A 19229-nucleotide genomic window follows, 5' to 3' on the forward strand; every position below is an offset into this window, starting at 1 on the left:
GAAAATTCCTGGAGTTTTTTTTCTTCTTTTCTTCCTGGTCGCTATCCATCAGAAGCAGTCTGTACTGGAAGGTCACATTAGGGTTTGACGGTTGAATGGACCACCAGGGTTTAAGCATATGCTTTTCATTTTCCCTCTTAAATTATTGACAGTAATAGTGTGTATGTCTATCCATCTATCTTTGCATCTGTCTGTCTGTCCGTCTGTTTGTTGGTAATCCTGGGGTGGGGGGAAGGGGGTTAAGCACAGATTATTATTATTTTTTTAAAACTCTTTCCATGCAACAATTTGGGGGCTTCGTGTGAGGATACACGGTACAGAAAATGAATGAATGAACGTATTTTGCTTTTGTGCAAGATTGGATGACATTCAAGGCCTTGCTCAGAATAACTTTGGCCACTAGGTTGCAGCATCGTTGCAGATAAAACACGTAAAACTATGCTGCACGCAGTTTTTTCCTTTCTTAATTTATATATAATTTTTGATAAAAAAATAACCTTTGTGATATCGGGGATGGAATTTTTTTTAACTACAGTTGCCCATTCATGTGTCTATTCGAATATTGTGATTTGTGATGACTATTATTTGGCTAGTATACAAAAATCAAATCCATTTGAAAAAAAATACATTAAAAAAGAGTGATACAGTGAATTGTATTAAAAAAATTAAGAAGTGATAATGACGTCATCATTCATTCATCCCCACGCGGTGGGGCAGGAAGAGTGTTGAGTTCAAGTGCAACTATGAAACGTTGGTGATGACAACACTACGTAACACTATAAGTAAAACATAATGGTACAAAATAAGAATTTGTTCCATAAATTTTAACATTTTCGATATAAAAGTACAGCATAGTCATTACTTTGTCTTAATATTATTTTACGTGAACGATGCATCTCGGGGTGCCGCTGTAAGTTAAAACGTCAAATCTCTGTCAGAGGACGTGAACGCCACATGGTGCTGGGGCGTGTGGGCTTGGTCCCTCAAGCCTCAGTCGGCGGGAGCAAAGCGGCTACTTTAGGAGGCTGATAAAAGACGCCAGCAATCCGAATCGAGTTAACCGACCACCGGGACATGCCACATGCCTTTTGAGGACGAATAACAACCCACCAAGACGCTAAAATGACGGTGGATTTTGAAGAGTGTGTCAAAGATTCGCCCCGCTTTAGGTGAGTGATGCGTTTAAGTGCTGGTCCACCAAGTCGAGCATTTTTGAGTTCATCGATTGGAAGTGAAATTGGGTTCATCATTTTAAAATATGTGAAAAATATCCTTAATTAAAGTATAAACTATTTGGATAGTATTTGAATACTAATCTACCTCGATCCCGTGCTGCTAACCATTTTAGACCCATTTTTTTTTACTTCACTTCATTTTTTTATTGTATGTAAAAAATATATGAATATACTACTTATTTATGTGCGCACTCTATGGTAAAGCTTTAAATCTATTTGTACTTGTATAATGACAATATATGCATTCAATTCCGTTCAATTATGGTGAATATTATATAGTCTATTTTCAGTAACAGAGTATGAAATCACAGTTTTATTTATGGATTTATTTCCAACCAATAAACCAATGCTAATGGATGTATTAGTTGTTGTACTTATGTACATGATATTCTTTGCTAACTTTTCAGTAACAAACATTACTATTATAGTTACGTTGGCTTGATTGACATTTTCTGATTGTAAAAAAAAACAAGGTAAATAACAATTCAAAAGAAATGTTACAGATAATTACATTCAAAATAACAAAAACAACTTATTTTTTCCCCAAAAAACTGTTGTCAACTTACTGATGTTGTTAGACATGAAATCCATCTCAACTCGGAATGGTTGCGTTGAATGATCATGTTTTTGGTAGACATTCACTCCTACTTAATTTAAATGTCAACTATTAAGATGAACACGTCTTCTGAAATTAAGATTTCAATATAGATATAAAAATCTCTTAGTGGAATGTGCATACCACTATGGGCAACCTGGGGATGAAGTGTCACCGTGGGAAATTTAATTCCTTTGCAGTGCATTGTGGGAAAAAAAACAGTCCTTTTGAAATGGTTACTAATTTTTTTGGTCTTTATCATTTCTGGTCTGAGTTGTGGTGTGTAATGGGTCTTTAAAATGTCCCAGAAACATTTGATGAAAACAGGTTTTAACCTGAATTTTAAGTGTTCTCTAAGTGCTAATCTTTACTTGATTTTTTTTACTTGATAATGTGAATGATTGAAAAATGCATATGGTTCTCTTCCTTCTGTAGGAGGAATGCTCACTTCCAGATGGAGTGTTGTTAGTGTAAAATGTTGACTCTTTTTCTTCCGTCCATGTGTGATGGAAGAAACTGTTACTGTTGTTTGGACGATGCCGTGTTTGTGTTTGCGCTTGAACAACAGCCATTTAACACCGTTTCACACTCACCCAATGGAAACTCTTTGAGAACTTTGTGAATTGTAACATTTATTAGTCAATGCGTCAGTCACAAGCTGAGTTTGTTGTCCTAGATTCTTCATTTTTTTGTTTTATTGTATAACAAATGTGACATTCTAATCAGTTTTTGCCAATTCATTTATGAATCACATTTAAAATTAAAATATGTTATCATAAAAATCATATCCAAAACTGTCCTTTAGGGTGAATTCTTGTTTGTCTCTAAACTAGTAGTGCAGTCTTTCCTCGATTATCGAGAATTCACCTTTTTGCGACACCCCCTGATATTAATTATTATATATTGACTTTTTTAAGTTCAGAAAAATGTGAAAATCCAAGATAAAATTCCTAGGTGGAAGCCACTCTTGCCACTAGGACTAAGCACTGGGGGGGAAAAAGTAGTCCTAGTAGGGGTGACCCTCCTTCGTGATTTTTCGATTATCGATTAACTACAATATTCGAGGGATTACTGTATGTGCTTCTTCATGGGCCACAGCTATCAAATATTTTTCTTTATAATTGTGTATTCTATACATTGTCAGATTTTACTATTCCTTCGTGTATCTTTGAATGCTTGCTCGGCTATTGCAAGTATTATAACTTTTGTTCCTTAAATATTTATATATTCGCTAACACATACGTTACAGTGAGTTAGCCATCGTCGCATTGAACATTTTTTCTTCTAATCGAGATTCAAAAGTTATTTACCCGATCACAGTGATCTCAGCTCTGACGTTTGTGTTGACAAATTCATTTTTTGTTTATCATGCCCATCTTTCTACTCTAAAAGCAGTCATTTTTTTCATTGACCTTAAGAAAGTGCCTCAACAGTACAATTTCACATGAGAAATGACTAAGAAGCAGCTGTTTTGAAGACTTTAAATCATGGGTAGGCAGAGGGAGAAAACAGCAATAAAATCAGAACTAAGATCTTTTTGAGAAATTGTCATTTTATTTTAAGGTCATATCACCCAGCTGTGGTGTGAAGTCGGAAGCCGCAAAATGATTGGTCGTGGTGGTTGCGCTCATCTAAAGCCTCTTTTGTGGAAGGTCATATCGCAAGTCAGGCATCTGCTTTCCATTTGCTCCACTATCTGCCTCTACTGCTGCCCCCTTGCTCTCCCCCTCCCACTCCACGTTTATCCACGCCTGCACAAGGGAAGACCTCATGTGCAACATGTGTTCAGAGCCCAGGACAGAACAGGGACGACGACTGGGCCGGAAAATGCGTCAGCGTGGTGGAGCTTCATTCAATTGAGGTCAATGTGAGGGGAAGACGCTGACTCCTTTGCTACAACAGCTCATCCTGAGTCACAGACTACAGACACTCAATCTGTACTTGATGTAGATTTACAATATATCTGCTTTTTATTGGGAAATTTTGCATTCTGCAACAAAATGAATGGCTGAGTTCTCAAGCATTGTTGGACAAACTTTTATACTCGGGGGCTACAGAATTGACAGATGGACAATGCCGAATTTGTTGGTAAATCACGTTTGTAGGAAAGCTTAAATGTAAACTCGTTTATTTGGATTATGAAGTAATTAGGCTCTTTTCATTTTTAAAGGCTTAATAATAATAATATTCAGACATACGCTTTGTCATCATCATTGACTCGACAAAAGGCTAATTGTCATCATATCCAGCTGCATATGACGAATTTGGTGGTGCTTCTCCACAAAGTGCGCAAAAGGTCCAAATAAGTAATAATTTCAGACTTGTTGGCACTCTAGTCGTGATAATGTATAATTGAAGACAAATGGCATCTTTTCGATATTTTTTCACATCACAATACATTTATTTGTGCTTCATGGGAACGGACAATTGTTTAAACGACACATATTTGTGCATGGAAAATGAACGCTTTGTAAAGGTTAGGTAAGCTGTGGAAATCCATTTTTGGTGATGGTTGTTTGCTGTGTTGGGATGATGACAGACATCATTGCTCTTCCATTTCCTCTTGAACTTACAACTCGTGGAGGCTATGTAGGGGACGATGCATATGCTTCTGCTTCCTGGTGATGGTGTCACCAGGACAGTAAATGTCAGGACCATACAGAGGTAGATCGAGGAAAGCATGGCTACAGTTTATGGAAGTGGTCGAGGGTCATAGAAGAGGGTGGTGTCATGGCCTGATTGTTGACCAAGTAGAGGAAACACCTGGAGGAAACCTAGAAGGAAGTGAGGATTCATCCCTGAGAACATCCAACAAATTGATTGCTTTATTCTTTTTCAGGATGACATTTCATCCCCACATTTCATTTATAATTCCAAATCTATCCTTGCTTACCTTAACTGCTGCTAGCATCATGCCATTTGGTTTTATAACAATAATACAGGAAAACAAACTAGGAGTTTACCTAGTGGATGATTAGCTCCTATTGGGTGATTCGTATACTTCCACCGATATATTGAAATGTCTTCATGTGAAAAAGGTTTGAGTTTCAAAGGGTGGTATCTCTAGAACTTGCTTAAAGGTACCAGTTATGTTAAAAGGATGAAACTTGTTTCAAATAGGGTCACTTACAAATGCGGCAAGGCTTATACAATGGAAAACTTTAGATTTGCCAAGAGTATTTGTTCCTGGTCTGAGATTTTATTTGAAGGCTTTTATCTTCCAACTGTAACTTTTTGCTAATGCACATGCTTGCACGCACGGAGTGAGATGTTCCTTGGCTGTAATGGAAGCCGTTCCCCCTCAGCAGCAGCTCCCAGACAGGAAAGTGCTGCTTGCATGCTTCATACGTCTGCTATGTCGCTCTGCTGCGAGCCAAGCTGCGTGCTTAGGCAGCAAAAAATGCCGCCATTACTCCCCAGCATGTTGGGACCCTGTAACTGTGCGAGGGATGGTCACTCAGGGATTTCTGCTATTTCTCCAAAATGTCAGAATTATGCAGGAAATAAAGACACTCCATGTAAGAGGATGTCTTTTCAAAGGAACACTGTGTTTATATAAAGGGATTGAAGAAGAACAGAGTCATCCTGCACAGGAAGTTTCATTGCTCTTCTAAAACTATTTCAAGTGGACATATTAACAAAGGAGCTTATCATTTATTATGTCTAAATAGTTGTCTGTTTGGATTGCCAGTCAACATTCAATATAACCAACCATAACGCTTAGCTGCTTCTGATGCTATAATCAACAATGAATGACATGGTGAAAAATTCTGTCTTCTTGGTTGTTATTAAGAAACGTGCTATGTTTTTTTATTAATTAATTTACACCTGGTAACTTTTGAAATGTGTGAAGAGGTGGTATGTCTCAATTTAAAAGCCTTCTGGGGGTCATTGTTTAAAAAAAAAATGAAACAGATTTTTCTAGGTCGGAGCCAAAATTCTTTTTGTAAACTTTGGATTCCTGACAGTGGGAAAACTGCCACATTGCACAAATGTGATGTTTTATTTGAATGTTCCCATGAAAGAATGTTCTTATTTACAAGACAAGAATCATACGCACTTAGTATTTGCATCTGTTGGATTCTATCATGGGAGAAATGTATCCACATGCTAATAAGATGAACATTTTTATAAATGTCTTGCTAAAAAGTTTAATATTAAGCAACAGTCAAGTCAATCACCCCCACATGAATTGGAATGTACATGCACTTTACTTAATGAAGACAGAACTATGTAAGAAATATTCTAAGAAAATCTAGGACCTTGAAGACAGTTGCGAATAAGTGTTAAAAAGGGAAATTGTAAATTTTGATGGATAATTTGTCCGATTACTTTGCAGTGTTTGAAAAAAATATAATGATGTTCTCATATTTTTTTTTTTTACTTGTTTTTGATATAACTACTCTCACATACATTTTTGTATTAGTTTGATTTTTTTTAATTAAAACTTGCCCTACCACCTACACGCACACATGTTCAAAATGTGCATTATGTGTGGTTGGTCAACTCGGGAACCCATCATGCAACCCATATAGGCATGGTTGCGTGACAACAGGCCCCCGGGGGCACCATCCGGGTCCATTATCGGGTTAATAGGAGTTAGGGGACAGTATGATGACACGGGATGGCAGAGGTTTATAGCTTTGGGTTGTTTGACTACTATTAACAGCTGTCCCACATTCTGGCATGTCCTGACTAACACTATCACTATTGACTGGAATTCAGTTCCAATATAAATCCTGTATTCCGGCCTTTTTGGTATCGTGTGCGAAGGTGACACGTCATCTACTCTGCATACGATCTATTCAAGTATCCCTTCTATATCGTGCGCAACATTTGACTTCTCGGTAAAATAGGGCCAAAATCACAGCTAATTTCAGCTACTAACTGGCATTGCCGCCATATAAATGTGACCTTCAGGAACTCCCTTTTGTAAAATAACAACATTTTTATCAACTTCTTTTGCTCTTGTGTTATAGGGCAAATATTGATGATGTAGAGACCGAGGTTGTGGAAATTGAGGCAAGACTGGACAAGGTAAGAGTGTTGCTGTTGGCCTTACTTGTGTAAAATGAAGATAAAACTGAATATTATTGCACATAATGTTTATGACACGTATCTAATTCAAACCTCAAACATTGCTACCAGTACAGAACCATCCACATGTTGTGTGGAATTTTGAAAATGTTGATTTCCATCACTGGTTGTAGCGGATCATGGCAGTCATGTTTGTTGACTTGCCCTAAAACTTGGAGTGGGACTTAAACCCAAATATTCCCAGTAATACTTCATCAGGGTTTGACTCTAAATTTCCCAAATCAAAACTTTCCATCTCTGCTTTTTGCTGGAGCGTAGCTAAAAAGTTTTACTGTCCACAAAATTGAAAACTGATCAATTGATTCCACAGCCCCAAAGCATGTTTGACTAAGCAGCATGAAATTTAGAAGACATGTTCATCACGAGGATGCACACAAAAATGTTTCAAGAAGATATTAGGGCGGGTTTTATAGTTCTAACTGGGACTTGTAGGGTTTTGTTTCCTAATTGTTGCAACATTATTAATTTTGTAGATTGAAATAGTATCAAGTCTTGTCCCCTGTTTGTCCCCATACAGTTGGTGAAGCTTTGTGGTGGCATGATAGACGCCGGGAAGGCCTACGTCAGCGCCAACAAACTTTTTATCAACGGAATTCGGGATCTTTCGCAGCAGTGCAAGAACGATGAAATGATTTCGGTGAGAAATAAATAAGCATCATAGTTTCTTTTGTTTGATTCATGAATGAGCCATCTGACTTATTGTTAAACATTTTTTTGCTTGTACACATGATATCATGGAAGAAAGCCCATATGAGAAATTTTCTTCTTAGACTATGTAAGATGAACCAAAAAAACTGTAGTTTTTATTATTTTTTTTCCCCCAAGAAAGTAAGAATAATTACTTTTCTTAGGACAATTTACTAATTTCACTTCCTTAATTTTCCCCCTATTTTCTACAGGAGTGTCTGGAAAAGTGCGGCGAAAGTCTTCAGGAAATCATCAATTACCACATAGTAAGCACAATTAAGAGTCATTTGACCTGTGAAATTTTTGGATGACTACATTAGATTAGAATTTTATTTCATCCCGTATTTGGGAAATTTCCTTGGTTGCCGTGGCAACACAGACACTGAAGACATCGTAGACCTAGGTAAAAAACTGGAGCCAAACACATGAAGTCCACAATTCTGATTATTATTAGTATTATTAATATTTAACAGTTATTGAAAATGAAAGTCCAACCTTCAAGGGTTTTGAAGGAAACTTATTGTGCATTTTTCTTACAAATTTGGATAGTATCGCTGGCATATCTACCAATAGATTGGCTTCATTCTAAGTACTGTTCATATTTCAACAATGAAGACAAGACGGCATCTAACAAGTGACTAAAAATACCTCACTGTTAAGTGGCTCCAAACAGGAAGCGGCCATTGTGTGTCACAGAAGTTCAGCTGGTTGTAAGAGAAAGATTTGAAGATTTCCAGAAAGGCGTTGAAGCGGGCATTCTAAGAAATTAAAATAACTAATGGTTTTAAATATTGCTTTTCTGTTCATTGGGTTTTTCAAAATCATTCTTGATTAACCTGTTTTGTGTGAGTGGAATTGGTTCAGTAAAATCAGTTCAAACTGGAAATTACATTAAGTGATAAAATGGGAGATATTTTTCAAGCTGTCCTGAGTCAGGAGATCCAGCTCTGCTTTTTCTTTAGCACAGAGTCACAAGTGGTTGACTTTTAGCAGTTTGTGGCCATTTCAGGATGCCATTTTGGCCACAGGATTATTTCCGCTGCCCAACTCTTCTGGGAGACAAATATACTCTTATGATTGGGCTTGGATCAACTAGAAAATGTCATCTTGGTAGTTGGTTAAGACTTCCTAGAAAATATTACATTGAAAGTTGACCGTTTGGGATGGCAGCTCACATTTCACCAAATGTCCGGCCTTCTCCCCAATGTCCGCCACTCCTCTACCCTACCCTACCCTACCCTACCCTGCCATAAGGACTGACCTATTTAGCGGAATTGTTACAGGAATTTCTGTGCGTGTGCTCCCAGTGTGAAATGGAAGCTTCTCAGATAGAAAATTTCCAAGAAAAGGCGCCATTATTGTGTCAAGAAAAATAAATGGCTAGTGGCCACGCACATTCCTTCTCCATTCATTCTTGCCAACTGACTTTTCATCTGAATGTGTCCTCCATCGCTCTCTTTTGGCATACAAGTACATTACATGAGATTTGATTTACAAGTAAGAGATGAGAAATAAGAACGTTCATTCAATTAAACCCTTAATAGGAAAAAAATGATACATAGAATTATTTAATGTATTTCATTCATTCATTTTTCTCTTCTGCTTATTCTCACTAAGGTTGCGTGGGGGGGGGGGGGGGGGATTCCTGGAGCCTAATCTGGCGAATTTTTGGGACCCTTACTTGGTCGCCAGCCAATTTTTTATTTTGAATTTTTGTTAATTATTACATTTATTGTATTAGCCCCCGTACGGATAAACACAATGGAAAATTAATGAATTATTTCTAATGTATTAGAGGTTTTTCTTTTTGATTTTATTAGAATCCATCTGGTTCATCTTTAATTGCAGCCAAAGAGTTGATTAATAAATAAAAATGCTAATACAGAATAGTTACACCCCCTTCATGCCTCAGTGCTAACAAACCAAATAAGTATTATTCCCAAAATATAATCACATTCCCAATTCAGCTGTAGCTCAGCCATCGCATAATTGAAGAAAAGACACACAAATGTTCCAGTTTAAAGATTAAAAAATACACAGTTTTTATGTTTTTTTTATCTTTTGTGTCGCAGATGCTTTTTGATCAAGCTCAACGTTCCGTCAAACAACAGTTGCAGAACTTTGTCAAAGAGTGAGTCATCTTCATTCTTCGCAAGACAAATTATATTGATAATAGTTATTATATTTGTGTCAATGCAGAACATATTTAAGTGTCTTGTTGTGTAGGCTGTTATGTGAAATACCACCACTGTTTCATGTTAAAGGGGAGAAATTTAAGACAATCCAAAACTTTGGATTGTCACTAATGACTATAGACATGTTTTCTTTAAAAATTTAGAAGAAAAAAATGGTAAAAACGTTTTGTTCTAGTTTTTCAAACTAGAAAAAAATCCTTTTTTGTATTTTGCATTTTATTTAATATAATTTCGTATCAGGTTTAGAATTAATCGGATAACAGTCTAGCGCTGTTGTTTTTTATCAGTGTAAATCTTCAATTTTAAGAAGATAAGATTTTTTTTGGACATCAATGCAATATTTGGCAACATTACAAATTTAGTTCAAAGGCCTTTGACTGATTGTATTCAATATTGTGTAAACATTGAACAAAATCACTTTCATTACGTGTAAACTGATAAAAGAAATAGCAATTTTTGAAAAAAATTCACTAGTGAAATATTGAAGTTCAATTTGTATATATTACAAATCATTCAAAAGTCAATCTTCTACACTTCTCAAAGTCACGCATAGTTCATTTGTTTAGGGATGTCCGCAAGTTCAAGGAAACAAAGAAGCACTTTGAGCGTGTGCGTGAAGACATGGAGATTGCACAAGTAAGGAATGCACAGGCGCCCAGGAACAAAGCTCACGAGGTGGAGGAAGCCAATTGCGCTCTCAGCGTCTCGCGAAAGTGCTTCCGTCATCTGGCCTTGGACTACGTTCTGCAGGTAGCAAGATACGCCCGGGCATCTCTTGCTTACCGTGTCTTTCCTTGTTGTTTGAAGCCATATCACTAAAGGACTTCTCTTCATGAAGGATGATAATGTACACTGTGCACGTCTTCTACCCACAGATCAACGTCCTCCAGGCTAAGAAGAAATTTGAGATTCTGGATACAGTGAGTCTTGTTTAAATTCCTCTCAAATATAACATTGTATGAGTGTACAAATGTGTATTATGTATGTCTCCCTATCCAGATGTTGTCCTTCATGCATGCCCAGTACTCCTTATTCCAGCAGGGCTACAAGCGCCTGGAAGAAATGGACCCCTACATGAAGAAGCTGGCAGCTGAGGTGAGCAAGTCGTCCTGAATGTCTTGCTCAAAATTTGGGCCAATAAACTTGTTTCCCAGCATATTTTTCACATTTTGGTGAATAAGTGCTACTTCCCAAATAGTCAAAGTACAGTCCGTTCAATAGACGAATTAAAGGCAACAATTGCTTTTGATAATTAGTCAATTTCCCTTCAGCTGGATCAGCTGGTGATTGACTCAGCCATGGAGAAGAGAGAGTTAGAGCACAAACATGCGACCATCCAGCAGAGGGTGAGTTACCTAATGCGGCATGACGATTTCATTTTTAAAATGACAGCAGACACTGGGTGTGCGATTTAAACATGCTGTTTGACTCTTATTACTAATGCCTTCTAAAATTCATCATGGACACCATATTCAGTTGCGCTCCAATCCTCACTAGGAGGGAAAACTTTTACCCAGTGCACGACACACTGCAGTTATTCCCTGTAATATTCCAATGTGAATGTTTTCCTAATTTTCAAACTTGTGTCTCATGTTTTCTCTATCTTCTTCCTCCTCTTCTTCTGCTGCTGCTCTCAGACGCTCTTGCAGGTAAATCCAATCTTGCTTCCAATTCCTGGTGATTGACAAATGTCTGGAGATCCTTGAGGATCTCGATTGTGCATCACCAACCTTTTTGCTCGCCTAGGATTTTGCCTATGAAGAATCCAAGACTGAGTTCAACTTGGAATCTCCCAATGGAGTGGTGATGGAAGGATACTTATTTAAGCGAGCCAGCAATGCCTTCAAGACATGGAACAGGTGGGACAAAAGATTTGTGAATCCCTCTTCTGGTGACGGCTTAACTTCCTTTATGCTCTCTAGACGCTGGTTCTCCATCCAAAACAGTCAGCTGGTCTATCAGAAGAAGTTCAAGGCAAGCACATTTTTCAATCTGTGTGTGGGGGGGGAGATATTTCTGACAAATTGTTTTATCTGTGGCTAGGACTCTCTCACAGTGGTGGTGGATGATCTCCGTCTGTGTTCCGTCAAACCCTGCGAGGATATCGAGAGGAGATTCTGCTTTGAAGTGGCCTCCCCGACCAAGTACGACTATTTATTTAGTGCGTTACTAATGCTGGGTAGAATTAACAGCAACGTGAGTGTTGCACTGGCTTTCCTTTCAAATGGATCTAGATGTCTTCAGATGGCTTCAAAAACTGATGCTTGAATACTGAATAGAATGAAAAGTGATCATAGTCCTCATGTCACGCTTTTGTTTTTTTTTCTCCCATCAGGAGCTGCATGTTGCAGGCCGAATCAGAGAAGCAAAGACATGCTTGGATTCAGGCTGTCCAAGCCAGCATTGCCTCGGCCTACAGGGACAGCCCCGACAGCATCCGTAGCGAGGCAAGTCACATGCTTTATTATCCACTCGTACTCTTTACATCCAGATTCCTTTATATCAAGACGGGTACTTGACATTTAATCATTGGTTGGATTGCCTAATTTTCATTGTATGTCTTCCGAATTGTATAGCAACTAGACAGAGCGGCGTCTCCATCCACGAGCAGCCTGGACTCGACCAATGAGTCGCGAGAACCTGGTGGCCGTGGCGAGAGCATCCTGCAGAGGATTCTTTCCTTGCCTGGCAACCAGCAGTGCTGCGACTGTGGCCAGATTGAGCCTCGTTGGGCCTCCATCAATTTGGGGATTCTGCTGTGCATCGAGTGTTCTGGCATACACAGGTCTTTTTAATGGAAAAATTTATATATATATGGAAAAAAAAATAAAAAATATATATATATGTATATGTATATATATATATATATATATATATATATATATATATATATATATATATATATATATATATATATATATATATATATATATATATATATATATATATATATATATATATATATATATATATATATATATATATATATATATATATATATATATATATATATATATATATATATATATATATATATATATATATATATATATATATATATATATATATATATATATATATATATATATATATATATATATTCCTCATTAAAATTGTGTATTTTAATAATAATGCTCCTGCTTTTGACACAATATTAAAAAAAAATATGGACATCATATCTCTGCACCCAACAACATTGCAATTCCGGTTGTATTTTGGCTATGAAATGATGCTTGAAAATGTTGGACCTGCAGCTAACTTGGCTGCAAAGTCACAGCCATTAGATTATTTTAGTTTGTAAAGTAGTAAGAATAAGTAAGATGTTTAAATGTCTATTTAATAGTTAATAGCAGGCAATTCAGAAGATTATGCCCCCTTCAGAGTTGTGGCCAACTGTTGAAAATTCATGTGGTGTCCCAATGGAGACAGCACGGAATCACTCGTTGCCTGGTTACCAGGCACTGCCTGCATAGAACTTGAGAGGATTAGCATCACATTAATGTCTGCTTACTGGGGAATGTCTCGCCTCAAAGTGATCAACTAATGTCTGTTGTGCTACGCCCTCGTGTCTCACTGAATTCTCGCATTGTGTTTGCTTTCAGAAGTCTCGGCGTTCATTGCTCCAAAGTGCGCTCGCTCACGCTGGACTCGTGGGAACCCGAGTTATTAAAGGTGAAGCACTCAACAGCTAAATTGACCTGGCCTGATAATTAACAGAAACCAAATTGAGCTTAGAAAAAGTCTATAAAACCCAGTGTTAAATTGCTTGGCCTTTGTGGAGCAAAATATTGGACCATAAATCGTTTCAATATTTTTTTCTGGGATTATTGAGACTGGCAATGTGCAAAACCCAAAATTCACACGTAATTATTTTGAAGATTAGATATAAAATGAAAATGAAAAAGAATCTGTTCTACTTTTTGTAAACGAGAACTTTTTTCAAAACTGAAAATGAGCCAAGGAAACATAACTTGGCATTAATATGGGAAAACACAATGTACTGTAACTGGAAAAAAATAGTGGTCATGACTGGGATTTTTTTCCCTTCAGCTAATGTGCGAGCTGGGCAACAACATTGTCAATCACATTTATGAGGGCTCTTATTACGAAGGACAAGGCATCAGGAAAGCGACAGCATCCAGTTGCAGGTAGGTGAAAACTTTCCTTATTGCAAATACTAATGTCCCTGAGGTGGTCGGAAAAGACTGCAGTTACGTACATCGACCACTGCATCTGGCTCATCTGTTGAATTTGAACTGTAGAGCAAAGTGCCATCTCCTCTTAGTAAAAATGGATTGATTGGCTGTCTGTCCTCTTTAAAGGAGGCCTTTGTTTTGAGAATTGTACGGTCTTGGCATGTTTCTATATCCTGGTCTGCTTTAAGAGCAAGCAATATGAATTGACAAATGCTCAATGGCCCACAAATCTACAATGCTCTTCTAGACAGGAGAAGGAGGCCTGGATTAAGGCTAAGTATGTGGAGAAGAAGTTTGTAAAGAAGCTAACCACGGCGGTGAGTCTCATCAACGGCGACATGAAGTCGACGCGGCGCTGGAGCGTCCAGAAGTGTCGCAGGCACCATAGCGCCACTACGGTTCCAAAAACCAGGCGGAGGTACCGACCGGAGCCTCGCAGCACCTCCCCGTCCAGCCTCTCTTCAGGTTATTTCCTGTACTCGTGCATCATACACACCATGGATTGTTTGTCTTCTTTATTGTGTTTAGCCAATGATGTGGTCTCGTTTTTAAATGTTTTTTCTTTCTTTCTCAGCTTCAGTCAAGTCTCGACGAGAATCCTTGTTTTGTGCAGATGAGCTGGACTCCCTTTTCTCCTACTTCCACGCGGCATCTGGACCTCGAAGTAAGTCAGACAAAAATCCAGAATTAGGCGTGCATAAAGATAAGATTTGTAAATAGATTAAAAATCCTTATCTTAAAAATGTGGTTCCTTATAAGTTTTGAGCTTGATTGTGCTTGTATTTCACTTGAAATTTGTGAATATTCACTACTATTGGTTACAAGCTATTAAAATTGTATATCTTATAATAGTATTGTAGTGTTGTAATTATAAATGCACATAAATGTCTATGTTGTGGCATCTCTTGGTCCTCCAGGCCTCAGCAGTGACAGCGGTTTGGGCAGCACTAACGGAAGCACCGACTTTTTAGTCCTGGGGCCGGCAGTGCACAGCGTTACGGAGGAAAGTGAGTTCATGTCAGCTATCCGGACTCAAATCATTGCAATCAAACCGCAAGACATTTAGATGACGACAAGCGACCCCAGGTGTTGTTATTAGGATACAACCTAATGAAGCGCTACTTAAACAAAAGTATTATTTGCAGATAATAGTGTCCTTGCTGCAAATAGTGGAAATCCTGGTCTTTCAGATGTGATTTTCGGAAGTAAAAACTAGTTTTAAAATTGCAGACAAGATTTGTATAGCAAGTAAAACAACAAAAGCTTAGGCAGGCACTCGGATAACACTGGGGAGCACAATTATTGTGGTTTCAGATTTCATGTTTTTGCACTACACCATTCCTGTTTTGTTAACGAAAAACAGAATTAGACTATACTTAACATAAATGTACTTGTTATAAAAACCATATCCATATTGTTGCCCGATTGTACTTAAATACATCTTGTATCATATAATGAATTGATCTACTTACCTTAGAGGGATCCTATGTCATGACCGTGGCTATTTTGCATGTCGCCTATCTGGCTCCTTAGATTGCGAGGTGTCCGAGGACTCCAGTGGCGAGGCTGAGCCAGACACGTCAGACCCGGAGGATGGCAGATACCTCCACCCTGGCGCGCTTCTGTATAAAGCCGCCAAAGCTCGCAACCTGCCCTTCATGGCCGAAGCACTCGCGCACGGTGCTGATGTCAATATGGTCAACAAGGATGACGAAGACAAAACTCCTCTAATACAGGCTGTGATTGGGGTGCGTATTCCATGCTATTTAAATCTCATTATACTTGTATAATGACAATAAAAGCATTCACTTCAATTAGTACCTCTCCAAAATTATGTTGCCATGTACCTACCGTTGGAGCCGAATCAGAATGCTTTTACAATTTATGGTAGTTTGTGCAGTTTTGTGTTCTAAAACCAGATTTGAGGAAAGTTGTGACGTTTGACATATTGTGAGTAAAAAGCTAAATTAAATGATGTGGAAGTGCCACATTTCAATATTTCATTCAGAATATAGACTACGGGTCAAAAGTTTAAAATAAGAGAATGCATCGTTTTTTGGGGAAATATATGTTGCGTTTAAATTCCACGATGTCAACAAACCTAAAAAAAGGACGGCCATTTTCAGCATAGTGCTGCCTTTTGAACTGAGCGCTAATAACAACTTGGGTTGTCCTTTTTCCTCTTTAGTCCATATGATGTGGCATCCCCATTTTCCATTTAAAGTAAAGTAGTAAAGTAGTGATTCGGCTGACCACAGAACAGTTTTCCACTTTGGCGCATGGCGTATTAAATGACCCCTGGCACAATGAAAGCAACCGGGTCTCGGCATCCCATTTTGAAATGGTTTCATCTCTTTAATGTAGTTTCATCTGGAAACAGTACATACCTTGGTGGATTATGTTCACTGGCTATTTAAGGACCTCAAGATCATAGGCATCTGTATGATTTATTGTCCTTGACCTATTCTGTTGAATTATTGTTCCTGATTCTCTGAATTTTTGGGTGATGTTATGCACTGTGAATGATATTTCCAACTCTTTGCAATTTCCCACTGGGAAACATATCTGATATTGAACACTCTAAATTGCCCCACGTTATGAGTGTCATGTATTAATATTGTTTATATAATTATTCTAAATGTCTGATATTTTTTGACTTCAGGGTTCCTTACTAGCCTGTGAGTTCCTGCTCCAAAATGCTGCTGATGTCAATCAACGAGATGCAAGAGGGCGGGGCCCTTTGCATCACGCCACTTACCTAGGCCACACTGGGTGAGTGAATTGTATGCTGTCAGCTTGGTGTAGTTTGAAATCCAAAGGCCTTCTGTAGTCACCTTTTTACTGATTCTGTTTACAGGCAGGTGTGTCTATTCCTGAAAAGGGGCGCCGGCCAAAACAGCGGCGATGAGGATGGTCTGGACCCATTGAGCATTGCAGTTCAGCAAGCCAACGCTGATATTGTCACATTGTACGTTCTTTTCTTTTTCTATGTCTTACACCCATCAGGTGGTCATTACTTAATGTGCCCTTACCTAAATGGGCTTTTACATTTTCTTGCTTAAAAAAAAAATAATTTGCCTTTTGTAATTCAGGCATTGAGGCCCTTTTTAACAATATATTTGAGTTAATCGACGTTCAGGACATTAATTCCATCTGCCTTTTGTTGCTGCTCAGGTTGCGACTGGCCAGGATGAACGAGGAGATGCGTGCGTCGGAGGGAGGTTTCGCCCAAGCAGGTCAAGACACCCGGCAACAGTGCAAGCGATACATTCACAACTCCATTCCTGTAGTTATCGCACTGTGCCATGGCACTGAAGTTACACTTTAGGCTCTGGAAAATGTTATGAACTCGACTTTCCATTTTCCCAAACATTGACGTCCAGAAGAGTTTTTTTTTCCACTCCAACAAAATTAGTTCCCAATTCTCTTTATACAAACAGCACTGTGCACAATTGACCTTTTTCCTGCCTACCCATCAAGTGGAAAAATGAATCACTCAGTCAATTTTTCAATTCATCCTGGCTATTTTTTGACAATGTGGTTGTGGGCAATTCCCTCTCGTAACCAGCATTTTTATGCCGCTGATTTTTCATCTAGAGATTTGGTCATACTAATTTTAATTTTTTTAATTTGATTTCAAACAAAAAAAATCACTTTTTACAAAAAATATTTTTTACTTATTTCCCTTCGATGTGTGAGTTTGTAGGTGAATCTTTGCCATTGTAAAGCACTTTGGGTTTGGTAAAAACATGTACATAACTACTATCTAAACAAGTGGTCTTTCACTCTAATGACTCCCTGAACATTCAAATGTGTCATGCAGGGAACAAAAGTCGTACGTATGTCAGAATGTGGCTGGATAATTTCACTTTTTATAGCAAGTGTCTTTTAGTTTTGGGAAGTTAACTGTCTTCATTCAACTGCAGCTCCAGGAAACTGTGTCGACTGTAATACAATGAAAGGAAACTGTTCACTCTCCCTCAAAAGAAACACACACACACACATACACACTCTCTTAGAGAGGTTCATTGTTTGTTTTTAATTGAGCCTGGGACCGTTGATGGGACACAAAAGATGTAGTGTGATTGGACTGAGTCGTTGCCGTGACTACCATCCAGCGTTGAAAAGGGCTTCTCTAATTAGCATATCAAAAACATCCTTCCCTTTGCCCCGCCTTGTCCAATATTTGCGTCCTCAATTTTGCCTGTGGTTCTTCCTCAGGAGACTCCACATACCTGGACATCTTCCGAGAGTTCTCCCACATGGCGTCTCATAATCCTGAAAAGCTGAAGCGGCGAAGTGTGCACTTCAGGCACTCTTTCAGGTAGTCCATCCAGGGCATCACCCTTCAACTTGGACAAAATCAGCCACCTTATTTTTCAATTTTTTTCCCCTCTTATTTCCCAATTTTATGCTTTATTTTGTCCCAGAGGATTTGCTGGTTTTATCCTCTGAGGGAGTATTCAATTTTGTGAGTGTTTACAAACACAGAGCACTTGTTTTCTCTCTTGCTTTGCTGCATCCTGAATTGTAAAACCAACCAAAAGTACATTTAGTGTATTTTCTTCCACAGTATTTTGTCCAACATACTCTTATTGTTTGGAACAGCTCATTAACCTCAAAACAAGTACAAAAACTATCCCTATGTGCCTTTGGAGTTTAAAAAAAAAACAGTTGCCTATTCATGAAAAAGTGAATTCTAGAACATTTTTTATGGTAGGAAAGTAGTCTTTTTCATAGAAAAAAATGTCACATGGTATCTGTTCACAATGGCAAATAAGAAGCACCTGTACAAATAATTCCTGACATGATCAAGTTTAAAATGTTTTAGTGAAAACAATTGTTCTTGCTGATTCCCAAAATAAAAAAGGGCCCCTTTTTAAATTCTACTTCATTTGCATGAAATCTGTCGATGTTATGAGGAAATTATTTTTCCTCATGACAAGAGCATGCATGTTCCCAATTAAGAATATATATATCTATCCTTTATGTTTTAATATGCTCATAACTCTGAAGATCTACCACAGAATTACCATTCGGTTTCCAATTTGGAAAATTCCCAGTTTGGATTATAGTCTACTATAATCCATATACATCACATCAAATTTTGGGGATAAATATGCTATCAAAAATGTCACTTCAAATGAGATGCAATAAAATGTCAATAAGCAGAAAACTTGAGAGCACTTTTGTCCGTTTTTTTTATTCAATAAATGGAAAAGAA

The 19229-nt window shown here is 38.0% G+C and overlaps 1 protein-coding gene across 1 annotated transcript; it reads left to right on the forward strand.

Moving 5' to 3' along the window:
• The first annotated feature begins 955 nt into the window (after positions 1–955).
• On the forward strand, positions 956–19186 carry LOC144203743 (arf-GAP with coiled-coil, ANK repeat and PH domain-containing protein 3-like). The gene is made up of 25 exons (XM_077727325.1): positions 956–1169; positions 6810–6867; positions 7445–7564; positions 7827–7880; positions 9687–9745; positions 10376–10559; positions 10685–10729; positions 10809–10904; positions 11081–11155; positions 11447–11458; positions 11556–11668; positions 11732–11783; positions 11853–11953; positions 12145–12256; positions 12386–12594; positions 13412–13481; positions 13860–13957; positions 14253–14470; positions 14580–14669; positions 14923–15012; positions 15539–15753; positions 16668–16777; positions 16863–16973; positions 17180–17241; positions 18227–19186. Exons 1-25 carry the CDS (start codon positions 1123–1125, stop codon positions 18331–18333), a joined length of 2508 nt encoding a protein of 835 aa, XP_077583451.1. The 5' UTR covers positions 956–1122; the 3' UTR covers positions 18334–19186.
• The last annotated feature ends 43 nt before the right edge of the window (positions 19187–19229 follow it).

This window comes from Stigmatopora nigra, chromosome 1 (genome assembly GCF_051989575.1).
Source record: "Stigmatopora nigra isolate UIUO_SnigA chromosome 1, RoL_Snig_1.1, whole genome shotgun sequence".
NCBI lineage: Eukaryota > Metazoa > Chordata > Actinopteri > Syngnathiformes > Syngnathidae > Stigmatopora > Stigmatopora nigra.